General features: G+C 36.2%; 1 protein-coding gene across 3 annotated transcripts in view; it reads right to left on the bottom strand.

The window, feature by feature from the left end:
- The window catches only part of LOC129572744 (insulin-like receptor), a 47306-nt gene that overhangs the window by 9324 nt on the left and 19144 nt on the right, over positions 1-18838 (bottom strand). For all 3 annotated transcript variants that reach the window (XM_055452840.1, XM_055452829.1, XM_055452818.1), the window contains exon 3: positions 11558-12743. In XM_055452840.1, the coding sequence (XP_055308815.1) occupies positions 11558-12587 (1030 nt within the window). In that variant the 5' untranslated portion in view covers positions 12588-12743. The remainder of the gene's footprint in view (positions 1-11557; positions 12744-18838) is intronic.

Raw genomic sequence — 18838 nt, 5'->3', positions numbered from 1 at the left:
AAAAACAAAGACAACAGAATTGTTTTTTTTTTTCTTAAACCGTACACTTTTTTTACATAAATGTATCTTGGTCTCGCTTGTGTGCGCGCGCATCCACTTATTTGGGTCGTATTATTTTTAATAAATGCTTTGACTTTTCGATGGTACGCAACAATATTTCACTCTGATTCGGTTCCTATTGATAAATTTATGCGGAAAATGGGATAAAAACAAAAAACGAAATAGTTTTCAAGAGATAATTTGAAACACGCGCTCGTGTCTACTCAATCACATGGCCGTGTGTGCATGACTTGTCGCGCCTGCAGTCTGTACAGTGTACATCAACTAAAAATAGAAATAATGAACGAAAATAACAATTTTCGACAGAGAGAGAGAGAGAGAGAGAGAGAGAGCAACAACAACAAGAATGTTTCTATTTAAAACCCAACAACAAAAATAACAGTCGAAAAAAAAAATTTCAAGCAATAAAAACATGGTCTGGTTGTGGATCTTTTTCTTGCTTTTTTTCATCGTCATGCCCAAGTTTTTCCTCTGGCTGCCTGTCGTCTTTACGATACGTTCCAAAGCGATTGGTTTCGTTTAAGTGTTTTTTTTTTCAATTCCTTTTTTCTTTTTTACATTTCTTCATTTCTCCACTCTCTTTCGTTTCGAATCGCTTCCTCTCGACACAGTGAGGTCCGCTTCCGAATGTGTGAGTTTTTCACGTCTGATATTGTTTACATTATGAGTCAGAGGCGTGTTTTATCATCGACGACCTCGATAAAGTTTTTTGGTCTTGCGGAAAATAACGAGTATTTTCAATTTTCCATCACTACTACTATGTGTATACTTTCTACGCGCCACAGCCAACCACAACGCTCGTGGAAAATTGTTTGACTCAAAAAGTCAAAGATCAGCAGTATCATCATACTTGTTGACGTCGTCGTCGACGTTGTTGTTATTGAGCGCAAATTTAACGCCGAACATCACTATTTCGAAACAATATCAACTTGCCTCCAATAGCCAGCAAACGAAAAGAGACGAGGATATTGTTGTCCGCTAGACTCGGCCCACGGTTTGAATATCACGATATATATATTCTAATTTTAAAACTATGCATCATTCGATTGTGTTCAAAGCTACAAGATATTCTCCATTTTGGTTGCATTCAATTCAAACCATGACACAGAAATTATAGAAATGGTCTGGAAGACAGTTTCTTTTTTTTTGTATTTTTCGTATGCGCTTTTATTGCGACCGAGTGACAAAATCCACCGCTATCGACATACCAATCGTCCAAATTTTCACTTTCTTTCGTAATCCGATCCACTGACGTTAATGGTGATGAAACACACAAAAAATGTTCAGGAAAAATTCCCGAGTTTTCAACAACAATAATACACACGCACAAACCACGTGAAATCCATTCAAGAATAGGAAAAACTGTCAAATATCGTTGAATCGACATACAGTCACGGCGGTGTGATTTATTGTGGAACCGGATCAAAAATCTAACCCCAAACATTCCCAAATCAAAATGAATGCGACCATTTACATAGGAGAAACTCTTTTTTTAGCCCGTCCAAACGTTTTGTTTGAATTTTTTTCGGATTGAAAAACGATTTTCATTCATTTAAAAATTGTGTGCTGCGCCAAAGTTTGATAGTTTGATTTAGTGATTTCGACTCTCTGCCACATTCATTTCCGTTTTGATGAATTTCTACGCAACTATAATTGTGTGATGGGTGATTGTTGAAAATCTGGCAAAGTCGCACCAAGTCAAAGATCGCTTTGACAGCCAGTGAAAATGAGAACATTTGCGTAGGTGTCATGTCGATACATTTTATTAACACGTGGTATAAATAGCATGAATCGAAATTGATGTCGACAAGTGATAATAAAGCTGACATTTTTACGTTCGAATTGTATTTTTCAAGTGGTCACCGTTGAATGGTATTCTTGAATGTTTACTAGAGCATCATAAGCGTCTGAGATTTTAGCTTGATTTTACTCGAATCGCAAACCAATAGACGTTTTGATACGAGAAGATTTTCTGACCGTTTTTCTTAAATGTTGGTTGAAATATCAATAAAACATTAATTTGAAAGAGTGTGCACGTTTTAAGGTGCGTTTTGTGTAAATGAATACAACCAATGATATTTCCGGAGTTTGAACGCTCTTAATATCTCTGTCCGCTATTCGTCGTTCCTATCACGAACCAAAACTTTCTACCATTGAAACAGACAAAACGAAAACCGCATCAATAGCAGCAGCAGCAGTGAAAGAATCCGATAGATTACAATTGAACGACTAAATATAGTCGAGAGACAAGAATGGTAATTTATATGTATTGATTTTTCTCCTCTCGGTGTCATCGTTCACGTCAGTTTTTGGAATTGATGTATTTTAAATACTCGATCGTCAGCGTAAATCATCAACAAAATGGTCGAAATTGAGTTCGGGTGCGTCATTGGCAGTCCAAAAACGAAAGCAAAAGAAGAAGATAAACATTCCATCGAGTGAGAGAGATAGACGAAAGAGCGAAAGAGCGAAAAAAAATACTAATGTGAATAAAAAAATAAAGTTAAATGTTTCCTCTGTTCAAAGCCAAAGATTCTAATCGATATTGTGACTGCTGAGTGAATATTTCAAGTGACAAGTTATGCGATAAAAACAAAACGCGGGGCGACCGAAGCGAAACATGTGTATAAAGAAAGATAAAGTGAAAAATTTTTTCACTTTACCTACCATACACCTGTCATGACACGGCATGAGCAAGCGGTAGATATTTAGCACCGAAGAGCCCGGCCAGCACACAAACTGCACGGAGTTCGTAGCATACTTAACCAGCCTGTAAGATTGTTGGCCACAATAGTATACGAACCGAAATCAAAATATACTCAAATCGGATTGTCGCCTTGCGAATTATAAGAATCAGCCAAAATGAAAAAGAATTCTTCGTCCGTTTATTCGCATTGTACAATACGAGCGACTATCTGTAGCGCCGCTGAGTCTTTCTCTCTTCCTCTCTCGTACAACAGTGATGAACATGTACATGCACAGTAGCAACGATTGACACAGACGGCAACCAATACAAATAAAACGCAGGCATCACATACATTCGATGCTGTTGTTCGCAACGATAGAAGTTCATTTGTTCATGTAAAATGTATTTTACTCGCGAAATGAGCTATGGGGAAAAAATCCTTTTTTCGCCAAAATTGAATTCATGAATTGACAAATGAGGGAAAAAAATTTCATATGATAATCGAAGAAAAAAAAAAATTTCTTTTGATAAATTATAGATGTGACGCATACGTATCTCTCTTTTAATCTCGTTCATTTTCTCATTTGAACAACAACGATGATCGTATTACATGCACGACAAAGACGACAACCAATACAAATAAAATGCATGCATCGTAAATATTTTATCTCCCTTAAAATATTTTCTTGCCTACTTTTCATCAACGCACCATTTTCCAAAACCTTTTGTATTCATTTTTTTCAATCAAATTACCGATTTTTCAGTTAATTACATGTATTGACTATTGACAAACCGTCACTCCAATTAGCAACGATCAATGGTTTTTTTTCTGCTTCGACTATGTGACAAAAAATGGCACACACATGCATACACACTGTGGGCACAAATATTCGAAAAATTCCAAACATTTTGGCGCTTGTACATTGCTTCTTGTGTTTTTTTTTTGGCCGATGATCAATTGACTTTTTTTATTCGTTTTTTTTTTAATTGATTTTCCCTTCTGTACCGCTATTGTATATTTTCTCCGTTTATTTTTTTTAATTTTCCTTCAGTGTTGTTGTTATTTAAAATATTCATCGCTTTTTTTTCTCTAACCGAATTGAAATTAAATGCTCACAATCGTTCAACCTGTGCTTCTCTCCCATAAGAACCAATGTATTTGACGTGACAGTGAATAGCGGTAGCGACTAAATAGGATCTGCGGTATATTTAGCAACTATTCAGCGGCGCGAATTTAAATATTTGACATTTAGTAGTTCAAACTATTTCGCAATAGTACGTAAGTTATAATTGTCACACACAGCGTGCTTGTTACACATTTATATTCTCTTTCGTTATTGAATAAATTATATTTTTATGAAAATGCCCACAAAACGATATTGCAAAATTAAATTTTGTGAACATGAATTTGGTACTTTTTTGGAAAATATTTCATTCTTTAAGTAAGTTTTAAAATTTTCACACATTTTCCCCAAAACGCAAGTGAAGTATGTTAAGCAACATTGAATATATCGTTTTGGTTCATTATTGAAAAAAATTGTTTGGATTTTTATTAAAATAAAAAACACATTTACATTTTTGTGTTGAAAGTTTGATCACTGTTTTTTATGAGAATTTTTTTCCTTTCTTTTAATGTTTCGTACAGTTTCGTATGTTCATACGTTCGTTCAACCGAATGCAACCAAATATTTCAAATGTAAATTGACTGAACGTTGACAGAATGTCATGTAGTTCTGACAATCAACCACGCTGTCTAATTAGGCGCTACCGCTATCTCGCGCCGCTCAAAAGCACAGGTTGCAATCGTTTAAGCGATTTGAAATATTTTTTCTTTTGGGTGCAGATCTCACTTCAATGGCACTTCTCTGAGATGATTTTCAACTGAAGAGCCGACAAAATAGTAAAATCTGGTTCTTCGATAAAGAGAAATAATGCCGCGAAGCGACGATATTTCACCATTTCTTTATGATCGAATATGCTTTTCGATCTTGATATTTTGACTCGTTCCATTTCCGAACTGGCTAACTTATTTCGGTTTAAATATGTATAATGTGCTAATTTCGGTGAGAAATATCAAATTTCGAAGTCAACACCACAGAGGTTGGTGCACCTAAATGAATCCAAATGCCAGTGGACCGGGGGGAAAATCACTCTAAAAAATTACTTTTTCGGTTCACAAATTACTTCCACTATTTTGTTCAAACATGTGTTTAAAGATTGCTGAGCATCTCAGCATTTCGTAAGGCACGGATATATCCGAGCATATCGACGACGCATACTGTATAATACAGCTACGTGCAGCCGCAACGACTCGACCGAAGTGTGTGCAGTTGATGTGGCTGCACGCAGCAACACACGCCACTGTGTTATACAGTATGCGTCGTCGATATGCTCGGATATAGCCGTGCCTTAGGAAATGCTGAGATGCTCAGCAATCTTAAAACACATGTTTGCTTTTTCTTAAGAATTACAAATTATTTATCATAGAAAAATATATTTTTGACAAGTAATTTCTAATAGAAAAGTAATTTATCGAATAAAAAGTAATTTGAAGTAATTTTTAAAGTAAGTATTAGTCGAAAAACTACTTTCAATATTACTTTTTGTTCAAAGAATTACCTAAAAATTACTTGTCAAACAGAAATTAATTTGAGTGATTTCCCCCTCGCAGTGGACGGAAATGAAATTTAGAGAAACGAAAAATTCCAAAGGGGAAAAAACAGCACGCCAAGATAACAAGGTGAAGAATGTGTCTTTGGGTGCGAGCATGTCCGAATAAGCCATAAAGATAAAATAGCATCGATGGAAGATGAATATGCTGACGAAATATAAATTGACCGTTCAGCGCGTTGCGGGGCTTTCAGTTTTTCATTTGTTTATTTCATCGATAGAGAGAGAGAGAGAGATAGAGAGCGTCGCAGCTTTGATATTAATTAATTTTGGAATGAAACTTGTTTTCCAAATACTCGTTTCTGCTTAACAAGCTCAAATACCAACATTCTAACGGGTGCGCGTACGACACGATCGAAAGCATGTCGCGAGAAAATGAATATGTGTGTACAAATCGAATGAGTCGCTTGCTCAAGCAAAATTTCTCGGGAGCTTTGCTAAACCAACATTTTTAAAAACCGATCGCTGGTAAAAAGTTCGATTCTGTGACAAAAAAAGCAATGAACAATCCGAATGGAATCAATTAGTTTACCATGTAAACGACATTTACCATAAATAGTGGCAATAATCAATTTCCGAACCAAATGTCTGCAATTCCAATGAAATGCTAAAATAAATACACTCGCATCCAAAATGGTAATTTACATGGAATACCTTGTAAAAATAGATTCGATTGTGAAAAAAAAATGAAATAAACCGAAAATAAAATACGAATTTCAGTCGCGTTAAATGCTCCAACTAATTGATGTTTGGAAAATAAATGAACTTCGTCCATGCTAAACGGACGGACGATAACGCCACAGCCAAGATGAAACAATTTTACTACTAAAATACAAAGTCTGGTTTCATTGAAGCGCGCACGAGCGCTCGTGATGATTAATCTCTTTCTCAATCATTCCCAATAAATTGTTGTTGATAAGTTCTTTTCATTACTTGATTGTTTTTTTCTTCACACATGAACCCATCATTCACATTGTTCATATGCCACATTTTTTCGCTGTTTACATTTTTTTTTCTCGCTCCATTCTAGAATTTTTATCGAAAAAGAAACCAATTCGAAAGAAAAACAACAACAATTGCTACGGCTGGAAAATATGAATGAATATTTTTTGTATCTCACTCTCTGCAAACGGTAACTCGTTTTACTCGCGTATCAGTGATCTCGCGCTCACGAAACGAGAGTTTAAATGAAACGCTAAACTGCTTCACGACATTACTGTGTGTTGTATTTACAAATACCACAAAAATATGCCTACCGAAGTGAGTTGCTACACCACATCATTCCAAAACCTCACACATTCAGATGCGGGCTATCGAGCATGTGTTTTTGATGATGATTTCGTCATCGGTTTGACGACGACGACAACGACATTGTTATTGCTGTTGCTGCTGCTGTTGTTATTGTCGCCGTTGCCATCACTTTCTCATTACGACTGTGTACATGGACCTTTTCGTGATAATTTATGTTACTTGTACTTGATATTTGGGCTATTTAAACGCCTTGTTTGGTCTCATTCACTTTCCATGTGATTTTTTCGTTCTTCTGTGGCATTCGTTTCTATTTACTCGAAAGCGAGAGATAAAGATAGCGAGTGAATGAAAAAAATTTCAAACTTTATTCGGCGCATCATCAATTATGCTAGAAAAATGCATTTGTATTCGTTTAATCGTTTGTCACAATATATGTCAAATCTATGACACAATGATATAAATTATATTTCGAATATGTTTACTTTGTTGCTGCTGTTGTTGTTGTTGTTGTTGTTGTTGTTGTTTTTGTTGTTGTTTTTTCTTCTTCATTTCAACTGTTTGGGCAATCATGCTTACGTCGAAATTCTGGTTTTCATTGATGTCGGGTTTGTTTGCCCAACGCGATTGCTAATGAATGAAACCAATGATCGTTTTAAATAGCTCAAGTGTTGGAACGGAAATGCTGATATGGATTTCGTGTGAAATAGTGGCGGTAGATACTACAAATCACGATGAATGAACAAAAAGAAAAAAAACAGCACACGATTGTAAAAAAGCAACAGAAATATTTTATATAAAGAACGAGATTAGAAACCGGGCATTCCGAAATTAAACGTAAAAACGGGTAGAAGAGTGCGTCAAGCAAGTAGCCAAAGATTAAATCAAAAACACATACTTCCAATCGTATGCAATTTGCAGCGTTTGACATATACCAAGTTTATACGGCCACTTACACCCGAGAATTTCGACGAAATTTGCATACGGCTCATTTCGGATATCTCAAAAATGAAACAACAACGAAAAAAGAAAAAAAAACGAACAGGAAAACGTATAGCCTGTTTATGTTGTTTTTTTTTTCTACGATAAATCATAAACTCTGTATGGCGAATCGTTTTGGCCGCGTAAAATATGGCGCAGGAAGTAATTACGTGATCAAATTGGTACGTCGCGGCAATACAAAATTAGAAGTAAATATGAATCATATCATGTTCGCCTATCGTATGTCGCACCCGTTCACAATCATATGTAACACAAACTGGCTTCAATACATACACATGAAATGGCATTTACCATCGAAGACCGACACCGCCCGGGTGTGCACACCATCGATTCAGTAGAAACATTTCCAACATGTCTATTAGCTTAGTATTTAGTCATTGTGATGATTTTTCTAAGCAAATAGAATGAAAGCGAAGAGAAAATAAAATTAAAACGGAAAAATGTGTGAGCAGAAAAACAAATAAACTATTAAAGTAATACTAACAAAGGGCCGTACAAAAGAATGGAATGAAGCAATTGAATATAAAAAAAATCATCCACATACAGAGTGAGAGATAGTATTTACTTAATTGAATATTTTCATCGCAAATCGACACATATATCACATAACTTCCATGAAAATAAATTGGTCATACAGTCATTTCATCCATGCATTGAATATTGCTCAAATTTCATTGAACTGCGATCATTTTTGAGTGACGTGAAATTTAACCGATTTTCCTCCATATGCACTGAAATTTGAGCGAGCAAATAGACAAAGAGAGATAAATTTGGGCTTTGTCGTACCAAAAAAAAATGTGTTATAATTTTAACGTTATACAGAATAAATATGGGTTTTTTGTGCGGTGTGAATACGGTACATTTGTTTGTGTGTGAGTGTGTGTTTTGTATCGAGTGTTGTTTTTTCGTTTCGTGTGTCTCATCTCAATTCGTACATTGGCGTGTGAATTTGTCATCATGTAGCTGATTTTCCCGTCGACAAATTAGTCGTGATTGCTGATGACGGGCAGTAGAGCGGTCCAAAAAAAAAGTTGTCCCTCATCCGGAATGTCCAGCCAGTTTCGAAAAATATACCTCAAAAAAATAGGTTTTGTCCAAAAAAACGATATGGGTACCATATAAAATCAGGAGGCAATTAGGCCTTTTAGGGATGGTGTCTTGGTGCAATGTTATTTTTTCTCGAAAATATGGGGAGTCTACCCAGACAAAAACTCTCAAAATTGAGGTACCTACCGAACAAATGTTACGTTTTTCATGGATTTTACTATGAAAATATCAATTTTTGTTGGGAAGGTACCCCAAAAATACACTTTTTGAATGAGTTTCTTAGTACAAAGTTATTTTTTTCGAGAAATATTGGGAATCTACTCACACAGAATCTCTTATGAATGATTTTTGGGGTACCTCCCGAACAAAAATTGATATTTTCATAGTAAAATGCATGAAAAACGTATATTTTGTTCGGGAGGTACCTTAAAAAGTTAATTTTGAGAGTTTTTTTCTGGGTAGACTCCCCATATTTTCGAGAAAAAATAACATTGCACCAAGATAACATCCCTAAAAAGCCTATACTTAAGGATTTTTTGGTCAAAAGTCGATTTTTTGGGAGTTGAAATCGAATATGAGGCCAGAAATATGTGAAAACATCACTCGATTTAATCATGTAAGTACCCAAAATGTTCGCAAAGGACCATACTAGATGTTCAAAGGCAGAAGAGGTAGAAATCATTTGCTTTTACCTGTCAAACCGAAGCTCATGTTTGTGATTTGCTCATTTTGGCCAGAAATTTTTCTTATATGTGTGAATCAATTGTCGCCAAATTCCATCCAAATCGCAATCTGACAAGTACCAAAATTTTTAAACAGGTTTTGGCTACACGACACAAGTCCAAAACTGAACAAAAGTCCACCGCCTGGGTGGCCAGTAGAGCGAAAAATGCAAAAAATGCCGAAAAATTGCCATTTTTCCGGTCATTTTATACTGTAACTGGTCCAGAAGGCCTTTTCAAGGGCTGATGTCTTGGTAAAAGTTGTAGATATTGACAAGCCAAACAAAACCCCATCAACACTTTTTGCCGAAATTAGGTAAGAATAATGGAATCGGTCTAAATGTTGCGATCTAAAATGGCTTCCGAAATCGCTGTCATGAAAAACTTCATATGGGGCTTGCCTCCTGATTTTATATGGTACCCATATCGTTTTTTTGGACAAAACCTATTTTTTTGAGGTATATTTTTCGAAACTGGCTGGACATTCCGGATGAGGGACAACTTTTTTTTTGGACCGCTCTAATGGGCAGTAACAGTGCCCGAAATGCATTCAGGTTAGAATTAAATTTATTATCAATAATTTAATCCGGCTCTTGTAGTGTCAATAAGGTTAAAAAAATTCGGCATTCAATAGAGTGTATCCAAGTGAATGTGAATAGAAAATTGGATGCAATCATTTTGAAAATTGTATTTTTTTTTGGATCACATTCTCCCATTTTTCTTTCTGAAGCCATTGACTAGTGAAATGTAGACGAATACAGAAATTCGGGCCAATCGGCATGAAAAGTGATGCAATTCGTTCGATTCGTTTTGCTTATTAATACCAAGAAAAAATGTATGTGGTTGCACATAATACACTCGCACCTGTTTATATACGCCACCTACTCATGCATCGTCAGCCATGCGACTCATAAACTAACTCACGCAATGTGTGTTGACGATCGACTCTTGTTCATTAACAAGTAATGGAAAGGTAATCTATGTACGATGGATGATGATAGAAAACATCAGGGGATGCATCCGAATGACAATGAAACAAACAAAAAAGCCACTTAGAATTGAAAGTACAACGAGAAAAAGATAATTGAATGAAAAACAGGAACGGTAATAGTAATGTGTGATGCACATTAGGTCTTGAAATGGTTTTAAATACGTATACATAAGGCGCATATTGAGCATTCATATTCACAACAATCAGAAGAAGCAAGCAATAAACGACAGAAATAGTTATCATGTTATGACAATGACAAAATGAAAACAAAGGGTAAAAATGCGACTGGTTGTATGTAAGTTCACGCGAAACGAGAACTCTTCTATGACACCGTCGCCGTTACATTTGTATTTCTTTCCATATCGAAACAGATTTCTATGAAACCAAAAGAAAAAAACACATCGAGACACAACTTGGTGAAATAGCTCTTGTGTTTGACATATATGTTTTCCTCTTCATGTAGTATTTACTTTTTCATTCCGATCTATTGTTTCTTTTCGCCAGACACACCAACGATGGCACCACAATGGTAAAAAATAACAACAACGGAAAGAATGCGCGGTAAACAAACTCGTTGAACATGCATATTTTGACGAGATAAGAAACGTAAAAGTCATAAATAGAAGAATGCCGGCGCTTAGAAAGCCCAAAAGTGCTGAAAGAGGGACTATCGCGTTGTTTGCTTCGCGTTTTTATTGCTCTTCCATTTGTGTTTTCTTCATTCAGTTTGTTTTTGTTTTTATTGCACCAAAAACCCAAAAACAAAGAAACGCATAGAAGGACAGAGCGAGAGAGAGAGCGTGGAATAGAATGAGAAAGGGCAAATTGAGTATGCTTACTCGACTAAACTGTTGAATGGATAGGACTCATCTGCTTAATGTGGCCACTTTGGCTTTTCAATGCGATCGCGTGGCAGATGTTTGCAATTTACTGCAGGCACTTGCGTTTGTTATTCCATTTTATTTTATTTTACTGTTCATTATAAAAAAACCTCCTCATGTCATTTAAGCCGCTTCAATTTTATCAAAATCCCAAGGAATCGGATTAAATGTCATTCGCAATACTAATTCGAAATGAATCTCGGATAAAGGGATACTATGTGTGTACAATATGCATGTATAGTATACTTACTTCCGTTTTCCGTCATACTTAGATTTGTGTTGGCCGGTGTGTCGTCTGCCATGATCACTGCATTTCTTACACCGAATACCATGAATGCGACACATATTAAGAGCACGTGTGAAAAATTCATTGTAGACGATATTGCATATGGCCATCGATGATTGACATAAGCGTTTTTTCTCGGATGATTATTCGAATAATTAGCACAAAATGTTCTAACACTACGACTTGAACCATATGGATCAATGCCATACACGATACATCGATTTAAATCACTACTGTTAGCTAAACGATCTGTATGATTTGTTTGTTGACTTAAACTATTTGGATTTTCGTGTGTTTTTTCATGCACGTTTAAATTTAAATTACTATTCTTTTGAACCGAATGCTTCGGCTCTGGATTTTGCGTTTGCTGTGCATTTGTGTCACTACTGCTGTGTGCACCTGCACATCGACAATGGATGCACGGTCGTAATGTTGACGATGATGGCAAGCAATGCGACCGCTTCATTGCCGTTGTTTCATCTAACGATAGCGTCACCTGCTGCTCCTGCTTCTGCTGCATATCAATGTTTCGCACCGTTTGTGGTGTACGAACATCAACCAAAGCACCATTAAAAAATGATGTGCCAACATCATCATTCGTTAAAATGTTCATTTTTCTAGATTCCGCTACAAACACTGATGAACCACCGTTCTGAACCGATTCTTCGCCGTGAATCGACTGCGTTTGGGTCACCAGACTTTTATTATTGCATTGCAAAGATTGATCGTTGTTGTGATGGGCCATAACATTCAATAGATTTAACGTATTTTCATTCGTGGCATTGCGATTTTCATTTTGCTCATTTTCGTTGTGCGATAAATCACGAATTTGATTCAGTTTTTTGCGTGCAATCGTTAGCAGCAGCCAGATGGACTTGTGGAAATTGGTCGAATCAAGATGTTCCCTACTTTGCTGATGCTGCTGCGTATCCAAATGATGTTTCGCGCAATGTCTGCATAAGTTTGGAAGCATCTCGATTGTAAACATATGCATCTCATCAAATAATCTTACACGAATCGATATCTGGCGAACATTTCGGGATCAATTTTGTTAACATTTGCAAATGACTAACATGGTCCAATCAATATAACACACAAATACCTCCCCGTAGATCAATGGACAATGAACTCTCACCACGATGTTAGACACCTAGAAAAGAGAATAAAAGCAAATTAGTTTGGCTTTTTTTTCGAAATGCAGAGTTTAATTCGATTGTTTTAAAATATTCTCAGAAACTGGGATAAATTTCTGACGTACTTTGGACTCATTTTAGTAGAACACAACATCCTTCACTGAATGATCCGAACAAAGTGCAGGATGATTGTTTACGTATGCTTCTTTTATACCTTTTGCAAATTGATTATTAAAATGCGAATTTACAAGATAAGCATAGGCGTTGAGCTCTTATTTTCAGAATAATAATCTCACTTATAACAACAATCATAACCAACGCTCAATTTCAACAACCAACCATAACAAAAAATATAGACAATGCTCTTTCGAGTTGTTTTGATTTGAATTATGTAGAAGAAAATTGCTAGGCGTTGATTCGTTCAAATGATTTTTTCCGTGAAATTTCCTCCGCAGAATTTCCCACTCAGATATGTAATAATTGAACCATTTGGATATCATCCGACGCATAATTTCCCCATTTCAACAACAAATCATAACAAAATAATAAGAAAAGTAACCAATAAAAAATTGTTTATGAAATTCTGGAGCTTTTTAATGTCCTTGTGTAAATACATATTTTAATGAGCTTAATAATAATATGGGATTACTTTTATCTACGTAGGTTGCTGCTTAAGTTTCTGGCCTAACCTAGTTCTAGTGTTTTCCGAAGCAAAACTTTGGGTCAGTCAAAAAGTTTGACCTTTTTTAAGCTAAGTTTCCTCAGACGTCAACTGTTGATTCACTACGGATCGTGGTGTTTTATGAGCTTGAATATTTCAATTTGATGAAAAAATTGAATTTTTCCGCAAACATTTTAGTGCAATGATTTTTTCCGATTTTTGAGAGGGACTAACTCAACAAGAGTGCCGTGATAGCCTCAAATTCGCTTTGGGTGATAAAACTCGGTCCATTCCAAGTATTTAGAGGTGATATAACGATTTTAAATGTTGACGAAGCTCACTCAAAAATGAGTCCGCAGGAAAGTCGTAAAATATCAGCTGTAACGCCGGAACACATTGATGCTGTGCGAAACCTAAAGGTGGAATATTCTCATACGACTTATAGTGAGATTGGGGCATCCTTTGGCATTAGTATGACATGCATGAGGTCAATATTACATGTGGTTTTAGTGACGTAAATGCCTTTCACATGTCAAAACCTCCAAATATGTTTTCAACCAAAAAAAAGAGTTTTGGACAAAAATAGGCCTACAAACTCTCAATAATGCAATTTTGATAGGCTGAAAAACCCTCAATCGTCACTAGAGATTACAAAATTATTATTTATGAGTATAGCATGTCATCCCAGAAGGTTTTAGTGATAGTATCGTGTTTGAAAATAACAGAAAATTTTCCTTATTTCTGAAAAAACAGACGATTTTCGCAAATTGCAATGCTTCGTTCTGGGAAAAAATGATTTACATGACTGTTATTATACTTTGGAATTGTAGTGCCATGAATTCTGAATAAAGCGGACATTTTTGGAATGAAAATATTCAGAAAATGGGCCAAAAACTGGGAACTATCTGTCACTTCATGAATTTTCACCTTTTGACATGCCTTCATTCAATCGAATATTTGCAGGCCCAAAATATAAAATAATGGTTTCGTTAGCCAGAAATTATTAAATTGAGGATAAACGAAGTTTTTTAGGTGGTTAACAACAGAATAATCAATTTTTCCCATATCGAAAAATGAAGTTTATTGTTGAAATTTACGATTTTTCCAGGTATCCCTTGGAAAGGAGGCTTAGACACACCCAGTAATGTAAAACAATCCCTGCTATAGTGTTTTTTAGCCTAAAAAATGTCAAAATTTCCGATGGAATCGTCAGATTGCATCTGAAAACACTAGAAATAGGTTAGGCCAGAAACTTATGCAGCAACCCTCGTATGAATTTAAGAAGGTTCTATGCGGATTTGTTGTGATCAACCGACTTAAAACGTATGCATAAGGTAGACATGGATTCTCGAAAAATTGTAATACAAAATTTCATATTTGTTCTATTCTGGAGCATAATTTATATTATGTATACTCAAACAGAATCTAAATAGAAAATTGTTTGAATTCCAATTAGATGGCAATCGAAATCATTCAATAGCTTGGAGCTACACTTGGCGAAATAGTGTTGAAAAGATTGAATTTAAAAACAAATACAAAACAAAAATTTCATTGTGGATGATTGGAAACTGGACCATGTGTACATTTGAAATTCTTTGCGATTATGGTGTGCAGGACCGTGGTATGAGGTAAATGAACGGCATTCACGTGTGCGATAAAATCGGTATTGGGTGGTCTGCATTCATAGTGCCAGTAGCCATTTCATTTGAACTTTCAATTCGGTTTTATTCAACATGTAAAATTTTCCATAATTTTGAACAGTATATATGGGTTTGGATACAAAAGAAACCATAAATATTTATATGTACCTTCTTCGCTCCGAATTGCTGTGCATTGCTTTATTTTCGAGTACACAGTTGGTAATGAAAAGTTCACTCATTCAAATGAATAGTGTGACAATGGTGTGACAACACTTGGTACGTATGATAAATCCACACGTGAATTCGAACCAGGCGGCAAGTTGAAATCGGCGAGATGCCGAGCATTGACCGCTTTTATTCACTGTTCCATAGCGTGAGGAAAAAAAGGAAAACAATTCAAAAGAATTTCCAAAAACAACTTGCCGGCCAACAAGACACACTTCTTGGCTTCACGGTTTGCTTATATTTATTTACATAAATAACTCCGAACATTTTTCAACAAATGGAAGAAGAATAACGAGCACACCAGCATACACACACACACACATACAAAAACCAACCGATTGTTTGCACTGCTATGTATCTTAATGGAAAATAAAATACCAATCATATCCAAATACATATGCATGTAACTTGTTTTTCTTTTTTCCTCGTTCAACGTTATTATTCAGCTAGTGATGCTATGCTGGTGCTGCTTTTCTTCTTCATTTCCTCATATTTACACTTTTAATTAATATGTCTCTCTCGTGTTTACACATGAAATTACGACAACGTATACCAAACTGGATGTACGTGAATTGTCACAAGAAAAATGCAATACACGTGTTTATGTGTGCTGATGGCATACATAAAATACGGATGATAATCCGAAAATGAAGCACACAATAATCGTAAAAGTGAATTTATACACTCTACACTATATTTTCAGAAGTTTAAGTAATTAGTATGATGCGTAATGCATTGGCTACAGTTGAGCTGATGTCGGAATATCGCCGCATCTTTTTATGTCAATTACCTCGAACCAGTGATTCGGAATCACCATAATGCGCGCTAACAACATGCGTTCAAGTGGAAAATCCATTGCAAAAATATACGGTTTATTTAGAAGAAAAAAATGGCATTCTTCGATCCATAAAAGATTTCCAAGAAATTGCGCGGAAAATATTTTTCAGACAGCCGTTTTATGGGGATTAGTTTAGTAATGTCAAGTGGCTATGAACAAGAAATTATCTTGTGTGAGTCAATCCATGATCCCAAATCGATGCGAAACATTCATTCTGTTTGATTGTCAAATGCGATAAAAAATATATGCGATGTGATTCATTGAATTTCTTTGATAGTTTCATTCAAATGAATGTATGAATGTGGTAAGCTGTGATTCATCCATTTTCAACTGAATTTCAACAGCTCACTGTCGAAAACTGCACCGTTTCTTATTTTAACTAGGGACCAAAGCAATCATTTTACTGGCCGGATATTCATCGCATTGTTGTAAGTCATTTGAAATAACTTTTCGTGTGATCGACTTGTGAAATGTGTGCACTATGTGTTCCAATAAATTGCATCGTAATAATGGTTTGACAGGGATAGAAATGATAAAAATGTACATAAAAAAGTACTGGTATGAAAAAATCATATCAACATGAATGGCGCTTAAGATTATAAATAAATATGAATGACGTGACGGCATGATCGTAAGTTGGCTCGAGGATCAATTCCAGGCATGCTCGAACGTAGTAAACACTCATATGAACGACAGACGACGTTTCGGAGTCATCCACGACTTGCGCGACGACTCGCGCCACGATCGTAGCATCGTTTTGGTTCGTTGTACATTCGTTCAATGTACTGTATATGCATACGACGCAAGCGACTTGAATTCGTAGAACCGAACGCGGTGCACGCCGTATAAGTCGTGTATACAGTCGTCGTTGTCGTCGTCGTCGTTCGGTTCTACGAATTCAAGTCGCTTGCGTCGTATGCATATACAGTACATTGAACGAATGTACAACGAACCAAAACGATGCTACGATCGTGGCGCGAGTCGTCGCGCAAGTCGTGGATGACTCCGAAACGTCGTCTGTCGTTCATATGAGCAGTGATGGTTTTTCGTTATCCAGCATTGTCTTAGCCTTGGCTTACACCAACAACTGGTGTAAGCCAATCGTTAGCCAGCTATCTGTGTGAAATGAGTATATTCAAAGTATAATCATTTTTGATTTGAGTATTCTGATTCAAATCATACAAATTAAAAAATATATATATTTCAATTAATTTTCAATTTAAAAGTCATTTTTATAATTTGAGTTATTATTTTTTCAAAAACTTAATAAAAAAATGTCGATGTTTGGTTTCATTTAAACTCTGACCTGGTGATTTAAATGTCAGTCACAAACGTCAGTTCAGATGAGTGTGTTCAGTTCTTACTGAAGTTTTCTAATTGGTCTACACATTCGTTAGCCAGTATACACTTATGCGGCTAATTAGCCACCTAATTGGCTCTTCACTGGTCGTAAATATGATACGCATCTCGTACTCAAACTTTGTCACTTGAACACATTTTTTTCCCACACGCTCTCTGAACTCCCAGGCATGCATATGAATGTTAAATTGACACGACAAGCTTACTGATAACACACTTCGTTCCACGCATTCATGTTGATCTATGAAAAATAAATAAACCTATTTTGATTTGTGTTTTCATGCTTTTTTTTCTCTCCCTGCGCTTATCGCTGCGTACGTAGTACAGAAAAAAATGTCTTGAAAGTGCAGTGCACATACATTGCATTCGGAACACATTCAATTGATTTATACATTCGGATGAACGGTACTCGACACCACGAGGCACGTTCTCGCTTCATTCATAAAAATAAAATCGGTGATAGCCGAATATGTCGTAGCGTTTGGCATTTTTGTTTTGCGACCGACCGATTTCGCCTAGTGGACTAGAGCGTGTAAATTACAGTACATTCGTTAAATGAACCCATTGAATTTGGATGTGTAATACGCTCCGTAAGTGATGCCATACAAGATGACAAATAAAAAAGAACAAACAAACCTATAAGCGATGAAATATTCGAGCGAAAACATCGATTTTCGATCGGAACAATTCTAGAGGAAACCAGAAATGCGGAATGATGCAATATATCGAAGTTGCCAGTACATACACGTTAATGGGCAGTTGCGAAACAGAAGGGGAAAAACAAGCATAGACGATAGATCAAGATTCGAAAATAACAGAAGCAACGGCATCGATAAACCCAAAAATATCACACGGCGCGAAATAAAAAAAGGGAACAAGAATAAAAGCAACGATAGTCAAACAAAGTGGAGACAAAAAAAAAATGAAGAAGGAAAATAATGACAACGACCGATATATATGCAATGCTTTGCAAGGCATATTTCATGAATTTTCGTACTAATCGCCCTTTTTTCGAGTACAAACACAAACGAGCCGAGAGTGCATTGCTTTGCTCGGCACGAATGTGGTGCGCACGATCGAAGCAAGTGTGAGCAAGAGCAAGCATAAATGAGCAGCGTGCGAGTGCGAGCGCGCAAATAAGTGCTCACTCACGATCCCGTGTCCCTTTTGGCTTGAATGAAAAACTCAAGAATTTGCTGTGTATGCGTCTTCGACTCGCGAAATTCAATTGAATCAATTTCAACAAAAATAAAGGCGGCAGAAAACAACAAAAACATGAAATAAACACGACGACGGTGGTGACGACAACGAAAAAAGAGAGCGAGCGAGCTAGCGAGCTAGCGAGAGAGAGAGAGAGAGAGAGAGAGAGAGAGAGAGAGAGAGAGAGAG

This window comes from Sitodiplosis mosellana, unplaced genomic scaffold (assembly GCF_009176505.1).
Source record: "Sitodiplosis mosellana isolate CC-2019 unplaced genomic scaffold, AAFC_SMos_1.0 Smas_scaffold_1, whole genome shotgun sequence".
In the NCBI taxonomy this organism is placed as follows: Eukaryota; Metazoa; Arthropoda; class Insecta; order Diptera; family Cecidomyiidae; genus Sitodiplosis; species Sitodiplosis mosellana.
Note: the sequence above shows the minus strand (reverse complement) of the source record. Positions and strands in the feature narration are given on the sequence as shown.